At 37.3% G+C, this 19,768-nt stretch overlaps 1 protein-coding gene across 1 annotated transcript in view; it reads right to left on the bottom strand.

Annotated features, from left to right (window-relative positions):
- The window catches only part of SLC2A13 (solute carrier family 2 member 13), a 141,471-nt gene that overhangs the window by 67,626 nt on the left and 54,077 nt on the right, over positions 1 to 19,768 (bottom strand). The window contains exon 4 of the mRNA XM_031600713.2: positions 10,428 to 10,536. Within this exon, the coding sequence (XP_031456573.1) occupies positions 10,428 to 10,536 (109 nt within the window). The remainder of the gene's footprint in view (positions 1 to 10,427; positions 10,537 to 19,768) is intronic.

Genomic DNA, 19,768 nt, shown 5'->3' with positions numbered 1-19,768 from the left:
AAAAAATTGCCAGAAAATATAATTGTGTGTACATTTCTTCTTTAAATAAGTACTTGGTTTTCAAATTGTCTCCATAGTGAAAATCATTAAATACTGTTTCACAACCTGGAGAACCATAGGAGCAGATTTTTATCATCTATCATTTAAAAAAAAATACATTAAGGCAAAACAACAACGAAAAGTACCATTAGCAGGATTGTTCGTTGTTCTTCAAGATTTTAATAACAGCCTCTCAACATTCTGGCTAGCTTCCCTCTGAAGACTACATTAATTTTTATGAAAAGACGGTGAGGTGGAGGGGGTGAAGAGTTCTTGGGCACAGAGTCCCTGTTGACTACATTTTATTAAAAAGAAAACATTCTTCTAGCTAATAACCCAAGGCAGTAGTCAAAAGGGAATGGGAAAAAGGAAAAGATTTCCCACTGTAGCTCACTGAGTTAAAGGTTCAGCTTTGGAAGAGAAATAAACAGGTATAAAGCATCAGAGATATCAGCCAAAAATATAATTTCAAGATTTATGAAGTGGAAAAACAAAGCAGTGTTTCAAAAGATTGAGAATCTACAGTTAAGTGCCCATTGTAGGTCCTCACATCAGTACCCTAAACCTGCTTCCCCTGCAGTCTTTGTTATTTGTTTTTAAACCTAAGAAAAAATATAATGCAAATAAACATCAGTCTAAAGATTAAGTGCTTGGCAGTCTAATATTTATTTATATTTCAGTTTGTTTAGGTTTCTTTTTGCTTTTACAAAAGATATATAGGTTAAGAGAATTATTGGGAGAGATATGGGATATAGAAATTTAACTTAAGGAAAATGCCCTTTGATCTTACCCTTGTTTTCTATAGTATGTATACCAATTCAAATACCAGAAAAGTAAATGTCATTTCTAATATAACAATAGAGAATGTACCAGTTTAAGCAATTAGAAATGATGAGCTTCTTACTTGCTTAAGAGACACTCTCAGCCGAACATCTCCAAGCAGTAAACCATGCTCTGATAATCACTCCAGATTTTACTTCCCTTAATTTCACCCCATTACTCCCATTATACAGTACCTTGAAGTATTTGCTGATCTTTCTGATACTCATTCCTTCAAAAGTTTTATACCTGAATTACTCATCCTTCAATCTCCAATACTTCATCCCCCAAAAGATTTGGCTAGTTAAATTGACAAAACAAGTAGCATCTTCCATAAGACGAACATTGTACAGCTTTAATCTATCTAAAAACTCATCATGATTCACTGGTCTGTTTTGCATCTTTTTGTTTTCCTTCAAGTGCCTTAAAGCTGTGATTTTTCTTTCTATTTCAAAAGGACTGAAAAAACAAAAAGCACAAGAACTGAAACGAGGAGCAAGAACCTTCCAGTGAGAGGCAGCTCTGTGTACTGCACTGCCCAAATAACCCAAGCCTCAGGTTTTTGCTTGCTGGCTTCACAGTGAATTTCAACTATACTTACGAACTGACTCAGACTATTTTCTGACCGTCACACAAGGTCAGCACAACAGGAGAAGGAAGATTCACTTTCTGTTCAATGTTATCTTTAATTTGAAACTGAGCATAGGGTGGTTTTAGTGCTATCAACACTTCACGGTGCTTCACAGGTGTCTTTTTTTTTTTTTTTTTTAATAGTCTCTCACTGGTATCCTGAACAAACTCTCAGTTATTTCAGCTGATAAATTACAGTCTTTGGAGATAACACACGAAACCTTTAAGCTGCTGAGATGTACGCATGGTTGTACACACACAGCATGGGGTGCTGCAGGCCATTGCATCAAGCATACTCAAAAATACCCAAGAAAAGTATTTTACCCTATAAACAGACAAAGAAAATGATACATACATTTCAGCAATATCATGACAAACTATAAATGTTCAAGTTTTACTGAAGTGCCTTTTTTTGAAAAAGGGTCCTTCTTCCATCCCATTCTTGGAAGCCAAGCCCTCCTCCAGGTACTGAAAGCACACCCACATTCCAGATTTAAGGGAGGAGGCATCACATATTCTTCACCCCATCCCAACATCCTCTCCCTAAGGTAAACAGTTAATTTTATTCTCAGGCTTGCTGCAATTTTCCTTAGCTGGCTAACTTGCAATTTATTTGCTAATTTTTTAATTCTTGGGTACAGCTATTGGCATCTTGTCATCAACACATCCATGGTTCAGCCATTGCCTATCAGGTTGCCATGGATGACATAATCCCATGATGAGGTAGAAGAGAAACTTCAGGACAGGAGATGGAGGAAGGGTGGGGGCTCCTTCTTGGCCTACGTCCAGGGGAGGGCCATGGGGAAGAGCTGGCTTTGCACACGTGGCCTTTCTCAGCAGTTGTAAGTTGTGCCCACAACTCCTCTAAAAACGCTGCCATTAAATACTGCCTACAATTTCTGCTACCTGCTCCCATTTCTAAGTATCTTAATGTGTTCCCATTTGTGAGCATCTTAACTGCTGGTTTTTAAACTCTTCCTGTCCAAGTAGCAAATTTAAGACCCCAGATATCAGGCAGCACCTCCATTTCCGAAACAGAATGTGTCCTGCTTGGTCACATCCAAAGCCACAGCTTTTCTCTTCAGGCTACGGAACAATGTTCCAGATTTAAGATGAGATTTCCACAAACCTAGTAAATTTCCAATTCAGATCTGCAAATTTACTAAGAGGAAAAAATACTACTGCACTAAAAAATAATAATGCATGTTCCAGGGCTTGGAAAACATGTAGCACCATAGTCTTCATGCAACAATCTAGTGTCTGATAAGGACAAATAGGTAACTATCAGGTGTTTGGAGCTCCCTTTTTTTTTTTTTTTTTTTTTTAAATATGTTTTTTTTTTGAAGTTTTTTAATGTTTCTGTTATTTATAAGGAAATAATCTCAGCTGTGACAATAGTATATTGCCTATGGATAGGAAGAAAGGCTTTTTAAATATATCAGTAGTAAAAGGAGGACTAGGGAAAATGTGGATCTCCTGCTGAAAGAGGTGGGTGCCCTGGTAACAGGGGACACTGAGAAGGTGGAGCTACTCTCTTCTTTGCTTCAGTTTTCACTGCTAACACTGCTCCTTGAGAATCCCAGACCCTGGAGGTATAATAGAGAGAATCTAGGGAATGGAGGACTTCCCCTGGGTCAGGATGGATCTGATCTGAGAGCATCTAGCCAAAATCAATGCACACAGATCCAAGGGCCCCAATGGGATGCACCCACATGTGCTGAGGGAGATGCAGAGGTGATTGCAAAACAGCTCTGAACAGTTCATCTTTGAAAGAACTGCGTGCAGTTATATATAAAGCATCTTTCAATACAAAGAAAGGATAATATGGTAAAATGAAGGTCACTCCTTGAAAAAAAAGCACGTTATTGCAAGTATTTATTAAAACTCAATAAAATATTTAAAGGATTATTAACTGAAAAGCAAGTGGGCCTGTAACATATGCTTTCTTTTGGTTTTATTAAACTCTCTCTAAAGCCTAAGGGGAAGATGCAAAATTTAAGATATGAGGATATGAAAGAGACATTTTCTCCTCAAATAATACTGAAGGGCAAAAACCTAAGCAAGCAGCAGCTTAATGCTCTAGAGTCTGTGAACTGCTAAAACTTCTCAAAGTGTCTTGACAACATTACAAAGGCTGTATATTAAAAACATTAATGTAAGTGCCCCTCACTTCAGTCAGATTTAAAGCACTGTTGGGTCTCGAGAGTACTCAAAACCAATTGAGTAGAGAAGTTACTGGTCATGCAGAAATGAAGGTGACATGGCAATCTGCTTGGAAATTACTGTCACTCATTTTAAATCTAAATGGAGACCACAATAGAAGATACTTCATTCTTTCATACATGCCACTCAACTTGGATGTAATTTTAACATTCTGGGATTTTACTTTTTGTTTTAAAATGCACAACCAATAAGAACTTAATACAACCTAAAATCAATGCTTAGCTACAAATCACAAGAAAAGTCATAGAATTGCCAAGGTTGGAAAAGACCCATAAGATTATCATCCAGTCCAATCATCCACCTATCACCAATATTTGCCACTAAACCATGTCCCTCAGTATAAAATGTGACCTGTTGTTACATTTTTCCAGTACAACCTCTGTTTACAGATGTCAACAACTGGTTTCCAATATGCAAACCAACAGTCAGTGATCTACCAAAGTCTCATTTCAATGACGAGTTTACTAATTTTAAATCTGACATAAATTATAAATAAATTCATTTTTAAATTCTGAAACCCTCTATGGCTGCTGAAGCCAAAGGAAAAAAGATTGCTACTACTTGTATTGCAGTTCACAAAATCCTGAATAAATAATATTTAATGAGACACTTTTTACTGATTTTCAACCCAAACACCAAGGGTTTATCTGCAGCCACTGTTCTATGCTACCTACTCCGTATTTTATTTAAAAAAAAAGCATAAGAACTGAAATTCAAAGCAGAGTTTCTCTATCTTGACTTTCCCAATCGCTGAGGGTTGAATCACAGGTTGCTCCCCCAGGGCAGCTGTCTTCTGAGGACAGGTGAATACTGCCTGATGCTCAGCAGCTGACAGGAGCCAAAGTTTACAGCTCCTCACAGGTTAGAGCTCTGTAATTGCTGCACAATAGACCCAGCCATTAAACCTGTCAGGAAATATTCTTTGATTCTATTAAACTCCTCTCCAGCATCCATTACACTTCAGAAATATCCTGGCCTCTTTCCAGCCTCGTTCCTTTTCTCTTTCTGTCTCTCATTTACATTCAGCATGGTGTTCATTCATTTCTCACATTAATTGCTTTTAATATTTTGAACTTATCTTCAAACTTTCAATTTCCATTTGTTGTACAACTTCCTCTTGTCCTCTCTTGTCTCGTCCTTTCTTTTTTTGCAGCTTTTCCTCATCTCTCATTGCTTTGAGTCTTTTTCCTTCCCCATATAGTAATTCCTCCCTATTTCTTGCCAGCTGGAAAAAGTTGCCTGTTTTTATCATCTCTTTTTTTTTTTTTTTTCTTTTGTTCACTTGCACAGATTAAAAACCCAAAACTGATAAAGCTCAAAAGCATCTGTGGACGAAATCCAGACATTAATATATTTTATATATGGATTCACTTAACTTTTAGGAGATGCATGGATTTCTTAACAATAAAGGGACATTTTGTTAACTAGGAAAAACGGATCATGTATGCAAGCAAAAATAGGAGCCTAAATGTTAACAAAAATGCTGAAGGCCTTAAGTGCTCCTTGTTGATACATTATACTATGTTTGTGCTACAGAAAGCTTTTCCAGCACACTGTGAAAAGATAATGGCCAATGACTAAATTAACATCACATTAAGGTTATTGTTTCAGCTGCTGTCTGGCTTTTATGAAGTCCACTTTTCTTAAAGTTCTGCGAGAACAGAGATATAATCAAGATGTTACAGCTATCTCATACCTCAGACGTATGGTATTCTTTGGGGCACAGGCAGTCTGTGAGAAGACACATCAGCCAGTCCCAAAAATGCCAGTACAGGTGATAATACCTTCAAGAAATTCTGACAGGCAATACTGAGCTGCCTCCAATTATGGCTAAATTACTGCTTAGTATTCAAGGGAACTCAGTATTGTTTCAAAAGCTTTCTTGTCCAGGATTTTTTTTTTCTTTTGAGTGCAGTAAAGCTGCACAGTGTCAGGAATGTTTTCAGAAGTCAGTCTTGCTAAGATTTGAGAATATAGCTAAAACACTGACTGAAGTCTTTGCTTCTCTCTCCTCTACTGAAGTTTTTCACCAGATAATCTGAAATAGCCAAATCCTTCAAGCCTTGTCTTTCCTCTCTCCCTCTCCCTGAAATATTTTCTGCCTTTTATTGTTACTACTATTATTATTAAAAGAAGGAACTGATAGGAAAATTGAGCTCACATTTTTGCCATAAAATGGTCCTCTTCTCCCATGTTTTAAGAACAGTCACTGTGGGCCATGCCACTGTTTCAGCACGCTTCTGGGACACGTTATTATTAGGTAGCTAACTGGTAGCACTTAGTATTTTGGAATACAACTTTCTTCCCAGGGCCTTTCTCAGTATCTTGTCAGACAGATTTGTTAAACGAGGCTTGAAAGAATGAGCTTCTGTTTTCAAGAAGAGAAAATATCAGAATGACAAGAAACTGGAAAGTTAAACCATTTCAGATCTGCTTGCACAAGTGTTAGAAATGGTTGCCTAAAATTGTCTGACTTAATCTTTTCCAGGCAAAAGCTTTGACAAAAAGGAAACATTTTTTCTACTTCAGGTACCACCTCCAGCAGTGGTATTCTTGTTCTTAAGGGGGGGGGGGGGGGGAGGGAGGGAAAGAGAAAAAAAAGAAAAAAAAAGGAAAAAAAAAAAAGGAATCAAAGTAATAGGTCACTGAGCTTTATTCTTTTAGTGACTAAATTTATCACGCTAGCATTCGTTCCCATAAGAGTCACACGCTCCTTAGCCTATTTTTACACTCTGTGTCTTTTTTAGATTCACCCCCTCAATGCAGAGGTTGCTCTGCATGCTGTTCTCACCATTTCAATAACATCTTGTTCAGGACTACAGTTCCTGGTTCCCCAAAGTTGGATGACATATGCGCATACATGGCTGACACAATATGAAACTACATCAGCTTATTGCACAACACTGTGGCAAGAGCACAGTCCTCAAGAGTTCTTACCAATGTTATTTGAGTTCTTGTTTTACCATTCCCAAGAGAAATCCATATGGACTTCGTTACTCTCCTTGGATTCACAACTGATGAATATTTTCTAGTTAAAAACTCGATAAAGGATTTCTGAACCTTAAACGCTGAAGAGTTGACAACTGTTGTCACCCTGTGTTTTGGAGTTTGTTTCTTGCTTTTTAGGATCTCTCCTACTCCTGGGGACACTTGATGATGATTTTTAGACCTCTGCAAAACTCCTCTACACAATTCCCTACCTCTAACGCCCGTACTTTTTAATTATTGTTCAACTACTTTCTTCCTTATATTGTCATTTAATTTTCCTGCTTTGTACTTTTTATCACTATTACTAACATTCATTTATTTACTAGCTTTTCAGATCCACACAAACTCACTCCTCTGAGAATTCCTTTCTAAAATGCAAGATTTAACAAATCCCTTTGCATCAGAAGAAATGGAAAGTCCCAAGTTAAAAAATTAGAAGAAGCTGGGGCCCATCACGCACGCCACCAGGTTCAGTGCTCACAGTGCAGAAGGGTGCCATGGGAATATGTAAAGAGAAAGGGGCAAAGTAGAGGCTGCTCAGTGCTCTACAAGGGAAAGGCAGGCAACAGCAAAACAGGATGGTAAGACCTTTCTCTTGCAGCATACAAGGAGGGGTTAGCAACAAAGGAGGACATTCAGCAGCACCAGTAAGTTACAGTAAACAACAACCATCAAAACATTTTTTTACAAGCAATGGGTTTTGGTAACTTTGGTAATTGCAAAACCAGTAAAACCCACACAATCCTACAACCTCCATTTTCCTGCTGCTACAAAACAGAAATCCCAGAACAAAAGAACCAAATGTTAAGAGAGAAAAGTACTCTTTAGAAAATAAATACAATCTGACAGTTCCACAAGGTACCATTTAATTACTGCATTAAAAAGCAATCATCAGGTTCTATGCAAGCAAACCATCAATAGACAGATGCTTACTTGTATTTGAAAAATATCCTTTCATAGGAGAATGTTTATCTTGCATACTTGATAAATAAAATTTTTCTTATACAAGATTGTTAAAAAATACTAGATATTGTAAGTGGTTTACAAGTCAGGCATTTAACAACAGTGCCTTCACGTGTTTATTATAGGCATTTTCTTATTTTAAAGTCAGGATTCAGAAACACTTTATTGCAAATCTGTCCACCTACACATCCAAAAGCAAATTAGGTCAATTCCAAACTATTTGCAAAACCTCCTATAGATGACGTAATTTGAGATTTTAAAACATGTGAAGGTTGAAATAAGCAGAGTCACCCTAGCAGAGTCACAAACCTTGTAAACTGTCAGGTTTTGGAACTGGCCTAGGAAAACATCCCCAAAGCAGCAAGAAACAACATGTGAAAATGACTGTCCTTGGCCAAAGGCTGCATCCATATCAACTCTACTAATACTTATATAATGTTTATTATATCAAGTTCTCCGATTACCTTCTAAATTTATTTCTACTTTTGGAATCCATAACATCTAACATCCCATGGCAATGAGGTGCACCCTGTAACTATGTGTTGCATGAAAAAAATGTTTCTTTGTGTTTGTTTTACTGTTAGGTAAGAAGCAGAAGTCAACAAAACTGATATAAGAATTAATTACTAACCATAACCTTCCCAACTTTTGCACAGCATTAATAATTTTATATGCATAATGCATTTCTTCTCAACTTATTTCTTTTCCCAGTTGCAGAGTTCTGACTACCATGTTCAAATACAGGTATCAATCTCCCCATACACAACCTGGTTTATCCATATTTTATTTAAAAAGGGTATCTACAGCTGTTTGAGCTATTCCAGACTGATCATGAATATCATTGTTGTTTATATATTGAATTATATTCAGCTTCAAGATCTCGAGACAATTCTCCCCAGCAAGCGTTGCTGCACCGTATTGTAAAATTAACACTTTTGCCACTTCACTTGTTATTTTGTGTTATTTTCCCACAACAGTTCATTTTCAAAGATTTGGGGATATTAACTTTCTGAATAGTGTGTGAGTACAAGCTGGTTTTTTGCTCTTTACCCTCCTTCATAAACTTAAAAATGTCAAACAGAAAAGATCTTCAAGTAGATTCCTGTAGGATTTTACACAGGACTTTCCTCCACTGTCACATTTTCTTCTTATTCTTTGTTTCTAATCTTAAAAAGTTATCAGCCCAGGAGAATTCTTTTCTTATTTTTGTGACCATTTGACTTCTTGAAGAAACTGGCTGCCATGGACAAGTGTGGTTGGATCGTATGGCACAGTCCTCACATGCCCACCAACTCTCCTACCCACCAGACTTGCAAGCTATAGTCTGCATCCAACAATCATGTTGGTTCTTCTTCATTATCTTACTTTCCCTGTGTATACATTTTTCATATTCATAAACATACCTCCTCCTTCGATTCCGTGACAGTTTTAATTTTGGTATGGGGAGAAATAAAACTTCCTGGGCTGCAGCTTCAGACAGAGAAAGCTAAGTTTCCAAATTCTGTTATTACACATTTGAAATAGTCCAGACCTCTTGAGTGCACCCTGATTAGATCCAGTCAATTTGTTATTCATTTTAATCTGCTTTTTCTAGCACTACAGTTTGCAACAAAACATGTGAGACATCTTAAGTAAACTCTAGCATGGGAATTTTCATATTTCCTCCATAATCAACACAGATGCAAAAAGGGTCTTTAAGATTTATCTCCTGCTCTAGCCTTTTCTCATGCCTTGACCCATACTGGACCTAAAGACCCTGTTACGTCGCTTCCTCTGCTGTGCCTGAAGATTTCTTCAGAGCTCCTTCTGTGCCTGTCTTCTGATTTTTACAGATAACTTAGCAATTGTGCATTCTCTTCTTTTTCACCTTGGGTTACAATTTCCACTTTATAATGTCACTCTTTATAAAGTCTATTTTGGACTTCCCTTCTTCACAGATTAACAATGCTGTTTGGTTTTTTTCCCCCTTATAATAGATGGTAAAGATTTAATATTCAATATGTAGGCTTTCAATTCACTAAAAGCTTTATTATTTAATCTCTTCCTTTTAACTATTTCCTAACCAGCTCCCTCATTCGGACGTAATCTCTCCATAAAATGTTACTGCAATGTATTTTAGAGTTCCTTTTAAGTAACAGAGAAATCATGATTGTTATGGTTACTCTTGAAGGGAAGCTCAGCTGTAATTTCATCTTAAAGTAGGTTTTGTGCAATATACATTTATCATGAGCTACTCCTCACATGAGCTGACAGTTTATCAGGAAACAATATATTCTTCTTCATCTCTACATTTGCTGAGTCTTTGTACACGTAATAGAACACATGATAAGGCAAATGCTTCTTCCCTTAGCATCTTACCTTCTGTAGCACTTCACAGTAATTTTCCATCCTGTGGTCAACAGTCTCATACTCACAGTATTTTGATTTATTTGCACACAAATGCAAGCCATAAGAGTACCTTCTTATCTATGCTTGCATAGCTTGGACTGTAAACCCTAGCATATAATAACATCTCTCTCAGAGTAGTTTGCAATGTCATCTCTATATTAACATTTACCCTTATACTAACATCTTGCATCACTTTTCTGAGATGCCAAATATGTCAATATACAGATTTAAAACCAGCATTCCAGCTCTCACACTCAATTTCTCATATTTCAGACTTTGTCCAGAAGGCCATCTACAACTTTGGGTCCAATTTTCTCCCTTTTTTTTTTTTTTTTTTTTAAATACTTTTAAAAGAGAAGCAAGCAGCAGATACATACATGACGGTGTTAATCCCTGACAGTTGTTGAAACATCTGCAGACCACAACCCACAATTAAGGCTCTTCGAGTTGGAGGGTATGTTAGCATTCTGCAGATCACAGGTCCAGCTTAAAAAAAAAAAAACACAAAAGAATACGTAATAGTTCTTAAGTGATCTCTACAAAACAATGTTCCCCGGCAGAACAGGTCTTGCACCTTAGTTTCACACAAGCTTGGCCTATTTGAATTATTTTTGAACCACCTGATCAGTTCAGTTCTGTTTTTCCATACTGTACTGCAAATATGATTTTCATGAAGCACCAGGCAAAAACAAGAAACAATTTTTGGATGCAGTGCACAGTGCTATGGATGGCAGATGAACAGTTCCCCTATACCATACTAACAGACTGCACATCTGCTGAAACTGAATGTACACACACTTGTCACACAATATCTTATTTGTTTCTTTTCTTAAAGCTCCCAATGTTTTTGTAAGGTTACTTCAAAAATGCCATTACGTGCTGCTCAGAGCTGCTGAATCTTCAGATGAAAACAAATCCCCAATTCCCACCAATGTTCTCTCAATTTCCATGAAGTTCTGCAAGTTTTAAAGATGTGGGATAGATCTGTGTGGCACAGTTCTAAAGCCAGCAAAGGGAGCATAAATTAATTAAATCTTTTCCATGCGCTTTGGTTTATGCTCAAAAAGCAGACAATACTTTCACACTGAAGAGACAGCCAAACATTTCTGGCAAACAGAGAAAGTTTTCTTCTCTGTTTCTCGTACAACTTTAAAGGGTCCTAAAAACATTTCATACAGAAAACGATATGAAATCTAGCAAAAATATAAATTATTTTACTTCGTTATTTACTTGATTTTATTTCTGCACACAGCATTGTTTGGGCCAGAATGTATTTCAGTGAAATAGTCTAGGTGTTACACATCTTATCACACCTGATATACCTACTCAGAAAGCTCATATAGATGACACTATATGTAAGTCAAAACAGTTGCCATAAAAAAAAAAATTAAAAGAACAAAAAAACCACAGTAATGCAAGTCATAATTGGGGGTGAAAAGAATCTGTACTTTATGGTTATAGTTTCACATTTTCATCAGCGCCCCCCCTAAGCATAATAGAACTGTTAGAAGCATTGATTCAAAACCAAAAGCTCTACGGGTCTGTTAGCAAAGAGCAATTTACAGACATAGTTACTTGCCTGAGGAAGAGTTATTTTCATAGAAAAAAAAGAACAAGAAAAAAAAAAAGAATTTCTGTCACCACTTAACTTTGCTTCTTTGTCATTAACAGCAGAATCTACTATGACATTTTTTCCAGCTGGTGTCCAAGTAACATTGCATGCAGACAGGACACAGCCATACCTATTCTGCCATAAGGCCATAAGACAACCTTCAACACATCTCTAAGTAAATCACTGACAAACAGAACCAAAGTCAAGGTAAGATATTCTCAAGCAGGATGGGTGGCACTACAAGGCAGACAACTACACCAAAGGAACTCAGTAGCCCACGTGAGATTTCCTTGGCAGAGGGACAAGAAGCAGCAGTTCTGCTGCTAGCTAGGAACTGTCCTCAGCTCCAGAACACTCCAAGGACTCCAAGTCAAATGGAAAATGCTACTATCTCAAACTTCATTCAGAACAGCCCTCAAGTCTTCATGCTCTGCATCCCACCTGAGCAGGAAGGCTTTGGGCTTAAAAGGCTTTGTCCACAACAGATTCTGCAGCATCTTTCATGAACTCACACTGCCGAATGCCTATGAGCATCTACTCCATTAACTGCCTACAAAGTTCTCAATCAAGCTCAAGTCTTGAATTTTGAATCAACAGCAATGCTCACTGTAGCAGAAAAGGAGGCAAGAGTTCCATACGGAACTAATGCAAGGATTTTAACAATTTTTGATCCATCTGATATTTGATGGAAGTTACATAAAACCCTATTCATAATAAAGCATTGTACAAAACAATTGAAGACATTAAAATGAATAGCTCAAAATTAAAGCAGCTGTTCCCAGACAATGGTTTGCAACTCAGAGGGAGCCATGGACTCTCAACTTAATTGCAAAAATCGGACTGTGTGCCTGCAGTGCATCCCTGCAGAAAGTCCAAGGCCACACATTAATGTCTGCCTTGACCTTTCCAGTCAGCTAAATTCAGTAAGCACTGATATTTTTTTTCATATTTCATGATGCTAATCATCATACTTGTTTATATCAGAGACTTAAAAGTTTCACTACAAATCTGTATCATAGCAATGGCATAAATGAATAGGTATACACAAAATTCAAGGATTTTCTTCCATAAAATCCATAGCCTTCAGATTTACAAGCCAATAAACTGACTGAAAGACATAAAAGAAATCGTTATCTCTGTATTAAAGAAGCTTTATAAATTCAGCTAAAAACCCAAACGACTTTTGACAACGTTTGTTTTTATAAACAGAAAGAGCTTTATGGTTTTTTTTTTTTAAATTATCTACCCTTATACTATTTTTGTGTTTCCTTGTCTTTAGTCCTGCTACTCATTTTTTGTCGTGCTTATATACTACAAACACCCTAAAACTAAGCAACTGCAGGCAAATAAATCATAGTTGGCCACAGCAGAGAATGGTTCTAAACTGAAGGATGAAAAAAAAAAAAACCTGAACACATTTTTATACTGAAAATACAACTTCAGGAAACTAAAACTGTAGTTCAATAGTTTCTGATAGCTGCTACATTTCCTCTTATTTATTACAATGGATGAAAATAGCACAAAACAACAAAATCAAGGGAAATGGATGATGCAAAGGATGCATCACAAAAAATAAAATTTAACATTTGGCAAATTTTACAGAGAAAAAATAGATATTTGACTCCAAAAAACACACCAGAGTTTTTTGTTCATGATACTTCTCCCTTTCTGCTCGTTTTATCATTCCTGCACTTGAACTTGAGATATCACTGAGATATCAGTGTTTTTCTTCTACAAGCCATGAATAAAAATGAAGTCGAAAAGATGAGACCCACTAATGTCATCATTAATTTAATGAGACTAGATTTGCTCAATTTTTTTTTATGCTGTGGCTTAGATAATTACTTTATCTGAAATAAATTTCCTTAATGCATATGTTTACCAGGGTTCACAACACACTTCAGTAAAGGGCAGCCAATGTGGGTTCTAGCCAAAGTGCAAAATGGCAGGAATAGACAAAGAGCGATGGGAAAATAAGGATACTGCTGCTGTAGAAGGTGACATTGCACAAACGATTGCTGTGCTCTAATTGGCTTTTTCTGAGCTTGGTCTAACTATTATACCTAACCAGATATTCACCTCAAAAGCAAAAGGGAAAAAACAGTATGATTTGGGAGTTTGGCTCTGTCTCAAAAAAAAAAAAAAAAAAAAGAAAAAAAGAAAAAAAAAAGAAAGAAAAAAAGAAAAAAAGAAAGAAAACAAATGTGCTGTGCCAAAAGGTGCTGTGCCAAGGCCATTTACAGGTTTAAATACCCATTTGTCAAGTAACCAAGGTGACAGCTTGTGGCAACAACTTAAGACAACATAGGTTTGCTGCCACATTTTGTGTTCTTGCTTGTAGAAGACTGTTACTGCAAAAGCAAGCTTACCAAGCAAGAAAAGTTACCTATCAGTACAGCATCACTTCAGCTCACCCTACAGATTGGCTTTACAAAGCTGCTCTTATCCTGACACTAGTCAATGCCTTCTCTTTCATTCAGACATAGCTTCCAAGAACTGCTCTGGTGTCACGAGTGGCACAAGGAAGGATGTTAGGCTGGTGATCTGGATGGTGGAAGGCTGACATGGGAACCACTCCTCTCATTTGGCTTTTCATTACAGCAAGGCAACTTCCAGCCCAGCATCCTCTGCATCGTCTGGAGAAAGTGACTCCACCTAAATCAGTGCTCACTGAGGTTTTCTGCACAGGACTGATATTCTAAAGCAAGCATTTCTTTCCCAGTCTTATATCTACTATTTTCTGAAAGCGTCAACATCATTCATTTTTCCTTTTTTATTTACCAAATAAAAAAATGCCAGAAGTAGTTTTGAGACTTAAACTGGAGTATTTATCCTGAACAAATAGAAAACCATTACACCTGTATACCAACCTCTCCCCCTCATTTTTATGATGCTTCCACTAACTCCAGAGGAATGACTTGCAGCACTAGAGGAAGCTCCTCACCTCCCTATTTCCCTATTTCTTCAAGATAGCTCAAAAGGATGCTTGAACCTTTTTCTCTTTTTTCTTTTTTATGTCAGTCACCCATCAAACAAGACAAGACAAACAAGAAAAGACTGCTAGCTTGCATCTGAGTCTGAGTCTATTTTTGATATTCCAAAGCAAATACATCCAGTGGTATAGCAAGACAACTTGCTCTAGCAGAAAACAATAGTTTAGACACAGCCTTTTCAGTTTTAGAGATTTAAGGGAATACAAGGAGCTTTTCCATGCCTGCTCAAACAGAAAGAGGTTTTTTGTTTTCTCAGGAAATACAGATTTCAAATAAACAGTCCCTTCGAATGATCTTTTTAATCCATACAGAATCATTCAGAATAAAGATTATTTTTTTTCTCATGTTGTTTTGACAAGAAAGTAGGGTTGTCTTCTGGGAATCGGGAAAACAAAACAATTTTCTTCTATCTGTAAAAAGAAAAAGAATACCATCTTTCCTTGTTACCACATTCTTTGATTCAGGGCTTTGGAGATGGAAAATCTATGTGACTGAGTACTTGCACAAAGAAAGCAGCAGTTAATGCCTTTGAATAGGACAAGCAGCAGCATGTGGGGAAACAAAACAAAAAAAGGAGTGTGCTTTGGCTCTGTATGACACGTTTTGTACAGAAAAGAGAAACCATGATAATGAACTCCTTTCAAACCGGAGGCACCACAGCAAAGCAGGATACAGAAACCAGCAGCAATTCACATGATGCCACTGGGAGAAGCGGCCACGACGACTGAAGAGAGACAATGACTGAGGAGCTGGAGCACTGCCTGCCAAAACCTGAGCAGGACGAGGAGCTGGGGAGGCTTGCCTGCTTCTTCGGTAGGACAACGGCTTGAGACAGAGGAAAATCAGGACCTCACTGTGCTTTCCCCTGGCACAGTAACTGCCTTGGAAACAAAGCAGGACGTGTTAAGGCTGACTTTGGCATACCCTCAGCCTGCAATGTGGTTTGAAGCAAAAGGCTGTTTCTTTTCATCCTCCTCATCACCTAAGTAATGGCAGTGCAGAGCGTTTATCAGTTTGGAACTGGAAAGCTTTTTTTTTTTTTTCTTTTAAGTTGAGGAATGACACTTAAAAGGAAATTGCAGTCAGGGAAATTTCAAGATTTATTTATTTATTTGCTGAAAAGAGCATCAAAAAAGCTGATGACTCAGAGCTCCTTCCAACCTAATCAGTAACCTCTCAAGCTGATCCTTCCAGCTGTTACCATATTAACACTCAGACATTGCATTCTGTTTCCTGAAGAGAGCACTTCAAGCCTTACACCTTCTGCACATTTTTCTGCTAAGATGTTAGTTTAGAATGTGGTTGCATTTGTTTTGTTTTCTTCTGCCTTAACCTCTACCCTTGTTTCCAAATGAACTATCCCTGTTCCTGCCACAAACTGCTACTTTTAAAGGTGAAAACCATGAAAGAATGGAAAATTATTAGAATTTGTTTAAAAAAAAAAAAAGGAGCTCAGTGAAAGTCTCAGTGGGAACTTTTGGCTACAATCTGTTGCATGCTCACTCCTTTGTTTACTTTATTAATAGCACATTTAGTTTAGACCACCCATGGGGCCTGAAAAACTTCTGTTATTTGTTTTTTCTCTTTTTAAATTCATAACAATGGCATAAGTTGTTCATTTTAAAAAGAATGCATGCATTTTTTTTGTTTCTGCATATTACATCTCAGTGGAGTAGCAAACCAACCCAACCACCTGCTCAAGCACTGTCACTGACTACTGAAAAATTGCAATTAAAGACATAGGGAACAAATAGCAATCTCCTGGGCTAAGGTCTTAAGAAGTGTTTTTATCATGAGAACTGAAGATTATGAAAAGCTGATGGTAATGACAGTTTTCAGATCCTCCAATTTCTAGAGGATTCACATACAGCCTCTGTGAATTTGTGTGTGTGAGCCACTCTGGAATTTCAGACATAATAAAGTACTTCACAATGAAGTATGATTCTTGGCAATCTTGCATCTGATATAATCATCATCATCTATGCAAAAGCAGAATGGAAGCAGTTTACTCCTACTTGCACAAAGAAGAAAGTCTATGGAGAATCAGATAAGGAACCTCTTCTCATTTGTTTCATAAATGCTGTCAGGGGTAGCAACAAATTGCATCCAGCAGGGTGCACAGAATGTTCTTAACGTACCTTCACAGAAAAGTCTCACTGGTTTCCAAGAATCAACAAGAAATTGCCTTCTGCACAAACTTTGGAGAGTTTCTCAAGAGTAATCCTTGCTAAGTTCAGTAAGACAAAAGTAGCTGTATTTATGTGAAATTGTTTGTACAGCTGCAGTATTCTTTGCCTGTTGATTAACAGGAGAACACACTGTGGGTCTGGCTTTCGTTTTTAAAAGTAATTTCAAAACCTGACAAGCAGATATCCTGCATCATCAGCTGCAACTGAATCACTGAGCAGAGGTACACAGAATGTAAAAAACACTCAATAATACTGCATGGAATAACAGGCAAAAGGCAGCTTGTCACGTCAAGACTCTGGTTTTAGGAAAAATAGAATTAATATTACATAACAGACAGTTCAAAGTCCCTCACGTACTATGGATTAAATGAAATTTGAAAGCTGCTTAGCTTGTACTGAGTGGAAACCCCTCTGATCATTTTTAGCATAACGATGATAGAATGGTGTTGCCTAAATGTCACGTTTATATGGAGTTTCCTTATGCATATAAAGTATTTTAAGCAGTGGTTCTTAAAAAAGTTATTGAAAACCCAGTGGAGTTTACTTAATATCTCTTTCCATGTCAGGCATGGTTTATCCTTCAAAAAAAAAAAAAATCAAATATACATATAATCAGTCTAAATCGTACTAAATTAACTGTTTCTATTAATGTCCTACAAGGTAAAAACATGTAGGACAAAGACCTCTTCATTGCCCCTGTAAAACCTCACAGATCTTGTAGATAGAAAGGAAGATCATCAAGATTTTATTAAATCATTTAGGAGCCTGTTCAAAAGAATATAGGGATTCTGAGATTTCCTCATGAATTTCAGTAACTGGATCTTTATGCTGATTTTAGACTCTCAGCAAATTAGCTCATCAGCTGAAATAAAGGATAATGTACAAATGACAAACATCATTCAGAAAACACTAACAGTTTTTTTCTCATTTTCTAAGATAGATAAAAGCTGGTATTTATGATGCATCTCAGTTTGCTCTTCTGCTCCCATACTGATTTGTTTTAGAATGTTAAGTTGAAAATGTAAGCTTGGGACAGACGTCATCTTTTTAAACAGTGCTTCTTCTATTTACAGCTGGTCCTAATATAAGAAGTTTTTACCCAAGTAAAACAGATCTATTAAGAGTGGATGAAAGGCACATCAGAGCTGCTCTTTCACACTCTGAAGTGAAGGGTCATCTCTCAGACATCTGCAGTGATCTGAGCCACTTCAGTTTCCAGAGATGTGTCTTTTGTGATAGACACTAACAAAAATGTTAAAATACCAATTCTAAATGCTACAAGAATGCTATTTTCTCGGAATAAGAAGGAAAGGGAGCAACAGGATTGGTTAGAGCAACTTGTACCCAGAGGCTTCCCATCACAAGGAAGGGTGCACACCCTCTTTGGATCACCTGCTCCAAGATGAGCATTGTACATCACTGTGGTAAAGGAAACACAGTTTATCACAGAATAACGTCTAGTAAAATTTTCTCAAAATACTCCCAAAGCTGTCACTGCACCTAAACATCCATGACTGCAACTTATCTCCTGAACATCCCAGCTGTCCTTAAAGATGCTGCATGGGAACGTGCTACATTCAGCTTCTTCCTAATTTCATTTGTTAATGTTCATTTTTTTCAGATACAAAAGATCAAGGACAGAAATAGAACTAGAGGTAATAGCATCACCAGGACACATATAGCAAAATCAATATAAATATAAAATAAAGAGAAAACCCACACAGTCTAGTTCTTGCACATGAAAAGTGCTATTAGAACACGCTATTCAAATATTTTGGGTCTGCTAAAGTTCTAGACCAAGTCTAAAAGAATTAAGAAGTAGCTGCACTGGTGCAGGCTCACCTCAAGCACTGGGTGCAGTTTCGGGCACCACAGTACAAAAAGAACATAAATCAGACAATCATGGAAGAATGTGGACAGCAGAGGTAAGAATCTGACAACAGCACTTGAGGGAAAATACAAAATTAAATAAGTGCCAGACAATAGAAAACCAAGTTCACAACACAGAGATGATAGTAGCTTAGCTTTACTGAGCTCACAATCCCATATGCCTTTGGGTAATCAGACAAGCAGTAAAACACTTCCATTTTGGAGACCACTAGGGCACTATGCATGAGACAACACTAAGTTTTCATAGACACACTGATAGAGAAGGAAAAACCAAAGCATGCCTGTAGTTGGAAGTTCCATAAGCATTTTGCAAAGTGCAATTACCAGCTTATGAATGCATTAAGGAATCATCATTCAAGCACCTAACACTCATCAGAAGGGAATGGTGGATGTTTGAGACTAAACACAGTAAATGCCAAGACAGGTAGCACTGTCTATCTGTCTGTCTTTGTCTCTACATCTGACACATACAAATACAAAAACAAAACAAAACACCCACAAAAGAATCATCTGTGTTACCTAAAATTACACAACTGTTAATTCACACCCAACACCAAGTGTAAGCTGTAAGACTTAGGGATGAAAAGTTTGGCCATGGCATGGCAGCTTTGAGATAAAATTATTGCCATAAAGAAAAGTAATTTCCTGAAGGAGATAAAATAACATGAAGTCCTTCCCTCTTCAAAGAAGTGCAAACTTTGACTGGCAGAGGAGGCTACATGCAACCCTACCACCCCCAGTTATCTATAAAAGTTAACAATATGCCTGTGCACTGTTATACAACATGCTCTCATTTATAAAGAAAATGAATTCCCTGAGGAAGCTCATGGTTTAAGAAGCAGTGTGACCATATGCATCTGGGCAGCCTATGGAATGCAGTAGACTGGGGCTACCAGGCTGAAGCAGTTTGAAGTTGAGGTCTCTCAATGTGCACAACAAGTGATGTGTAGGTTTTCTGTCAGTCTGGATTTAGTCAGTCCCTGAGGCAGAGTATTATCATAGCTAGGCTATTAGAAGCCACTCGCAGTCTCTGC

The sequence above is a fragment of the Phasianus colchicus genome, chromosome 1 (assembly GCF_987193195.1).
Source record: "Phasianus colchicus chromosome 1, bPhaCol1.hap1.1, whole genome shotgun sequence".
Classification (NCBI taxonomy): domain Eukaryota; kingdom Metazoa; phylum Chordata; class Aves; order Galliformes; family Phasianidae; genus Phasianus; species Phasianus colchicus.
This window is presented reverse-complemented; position numbering and strand designations above follow the sequence as displayed.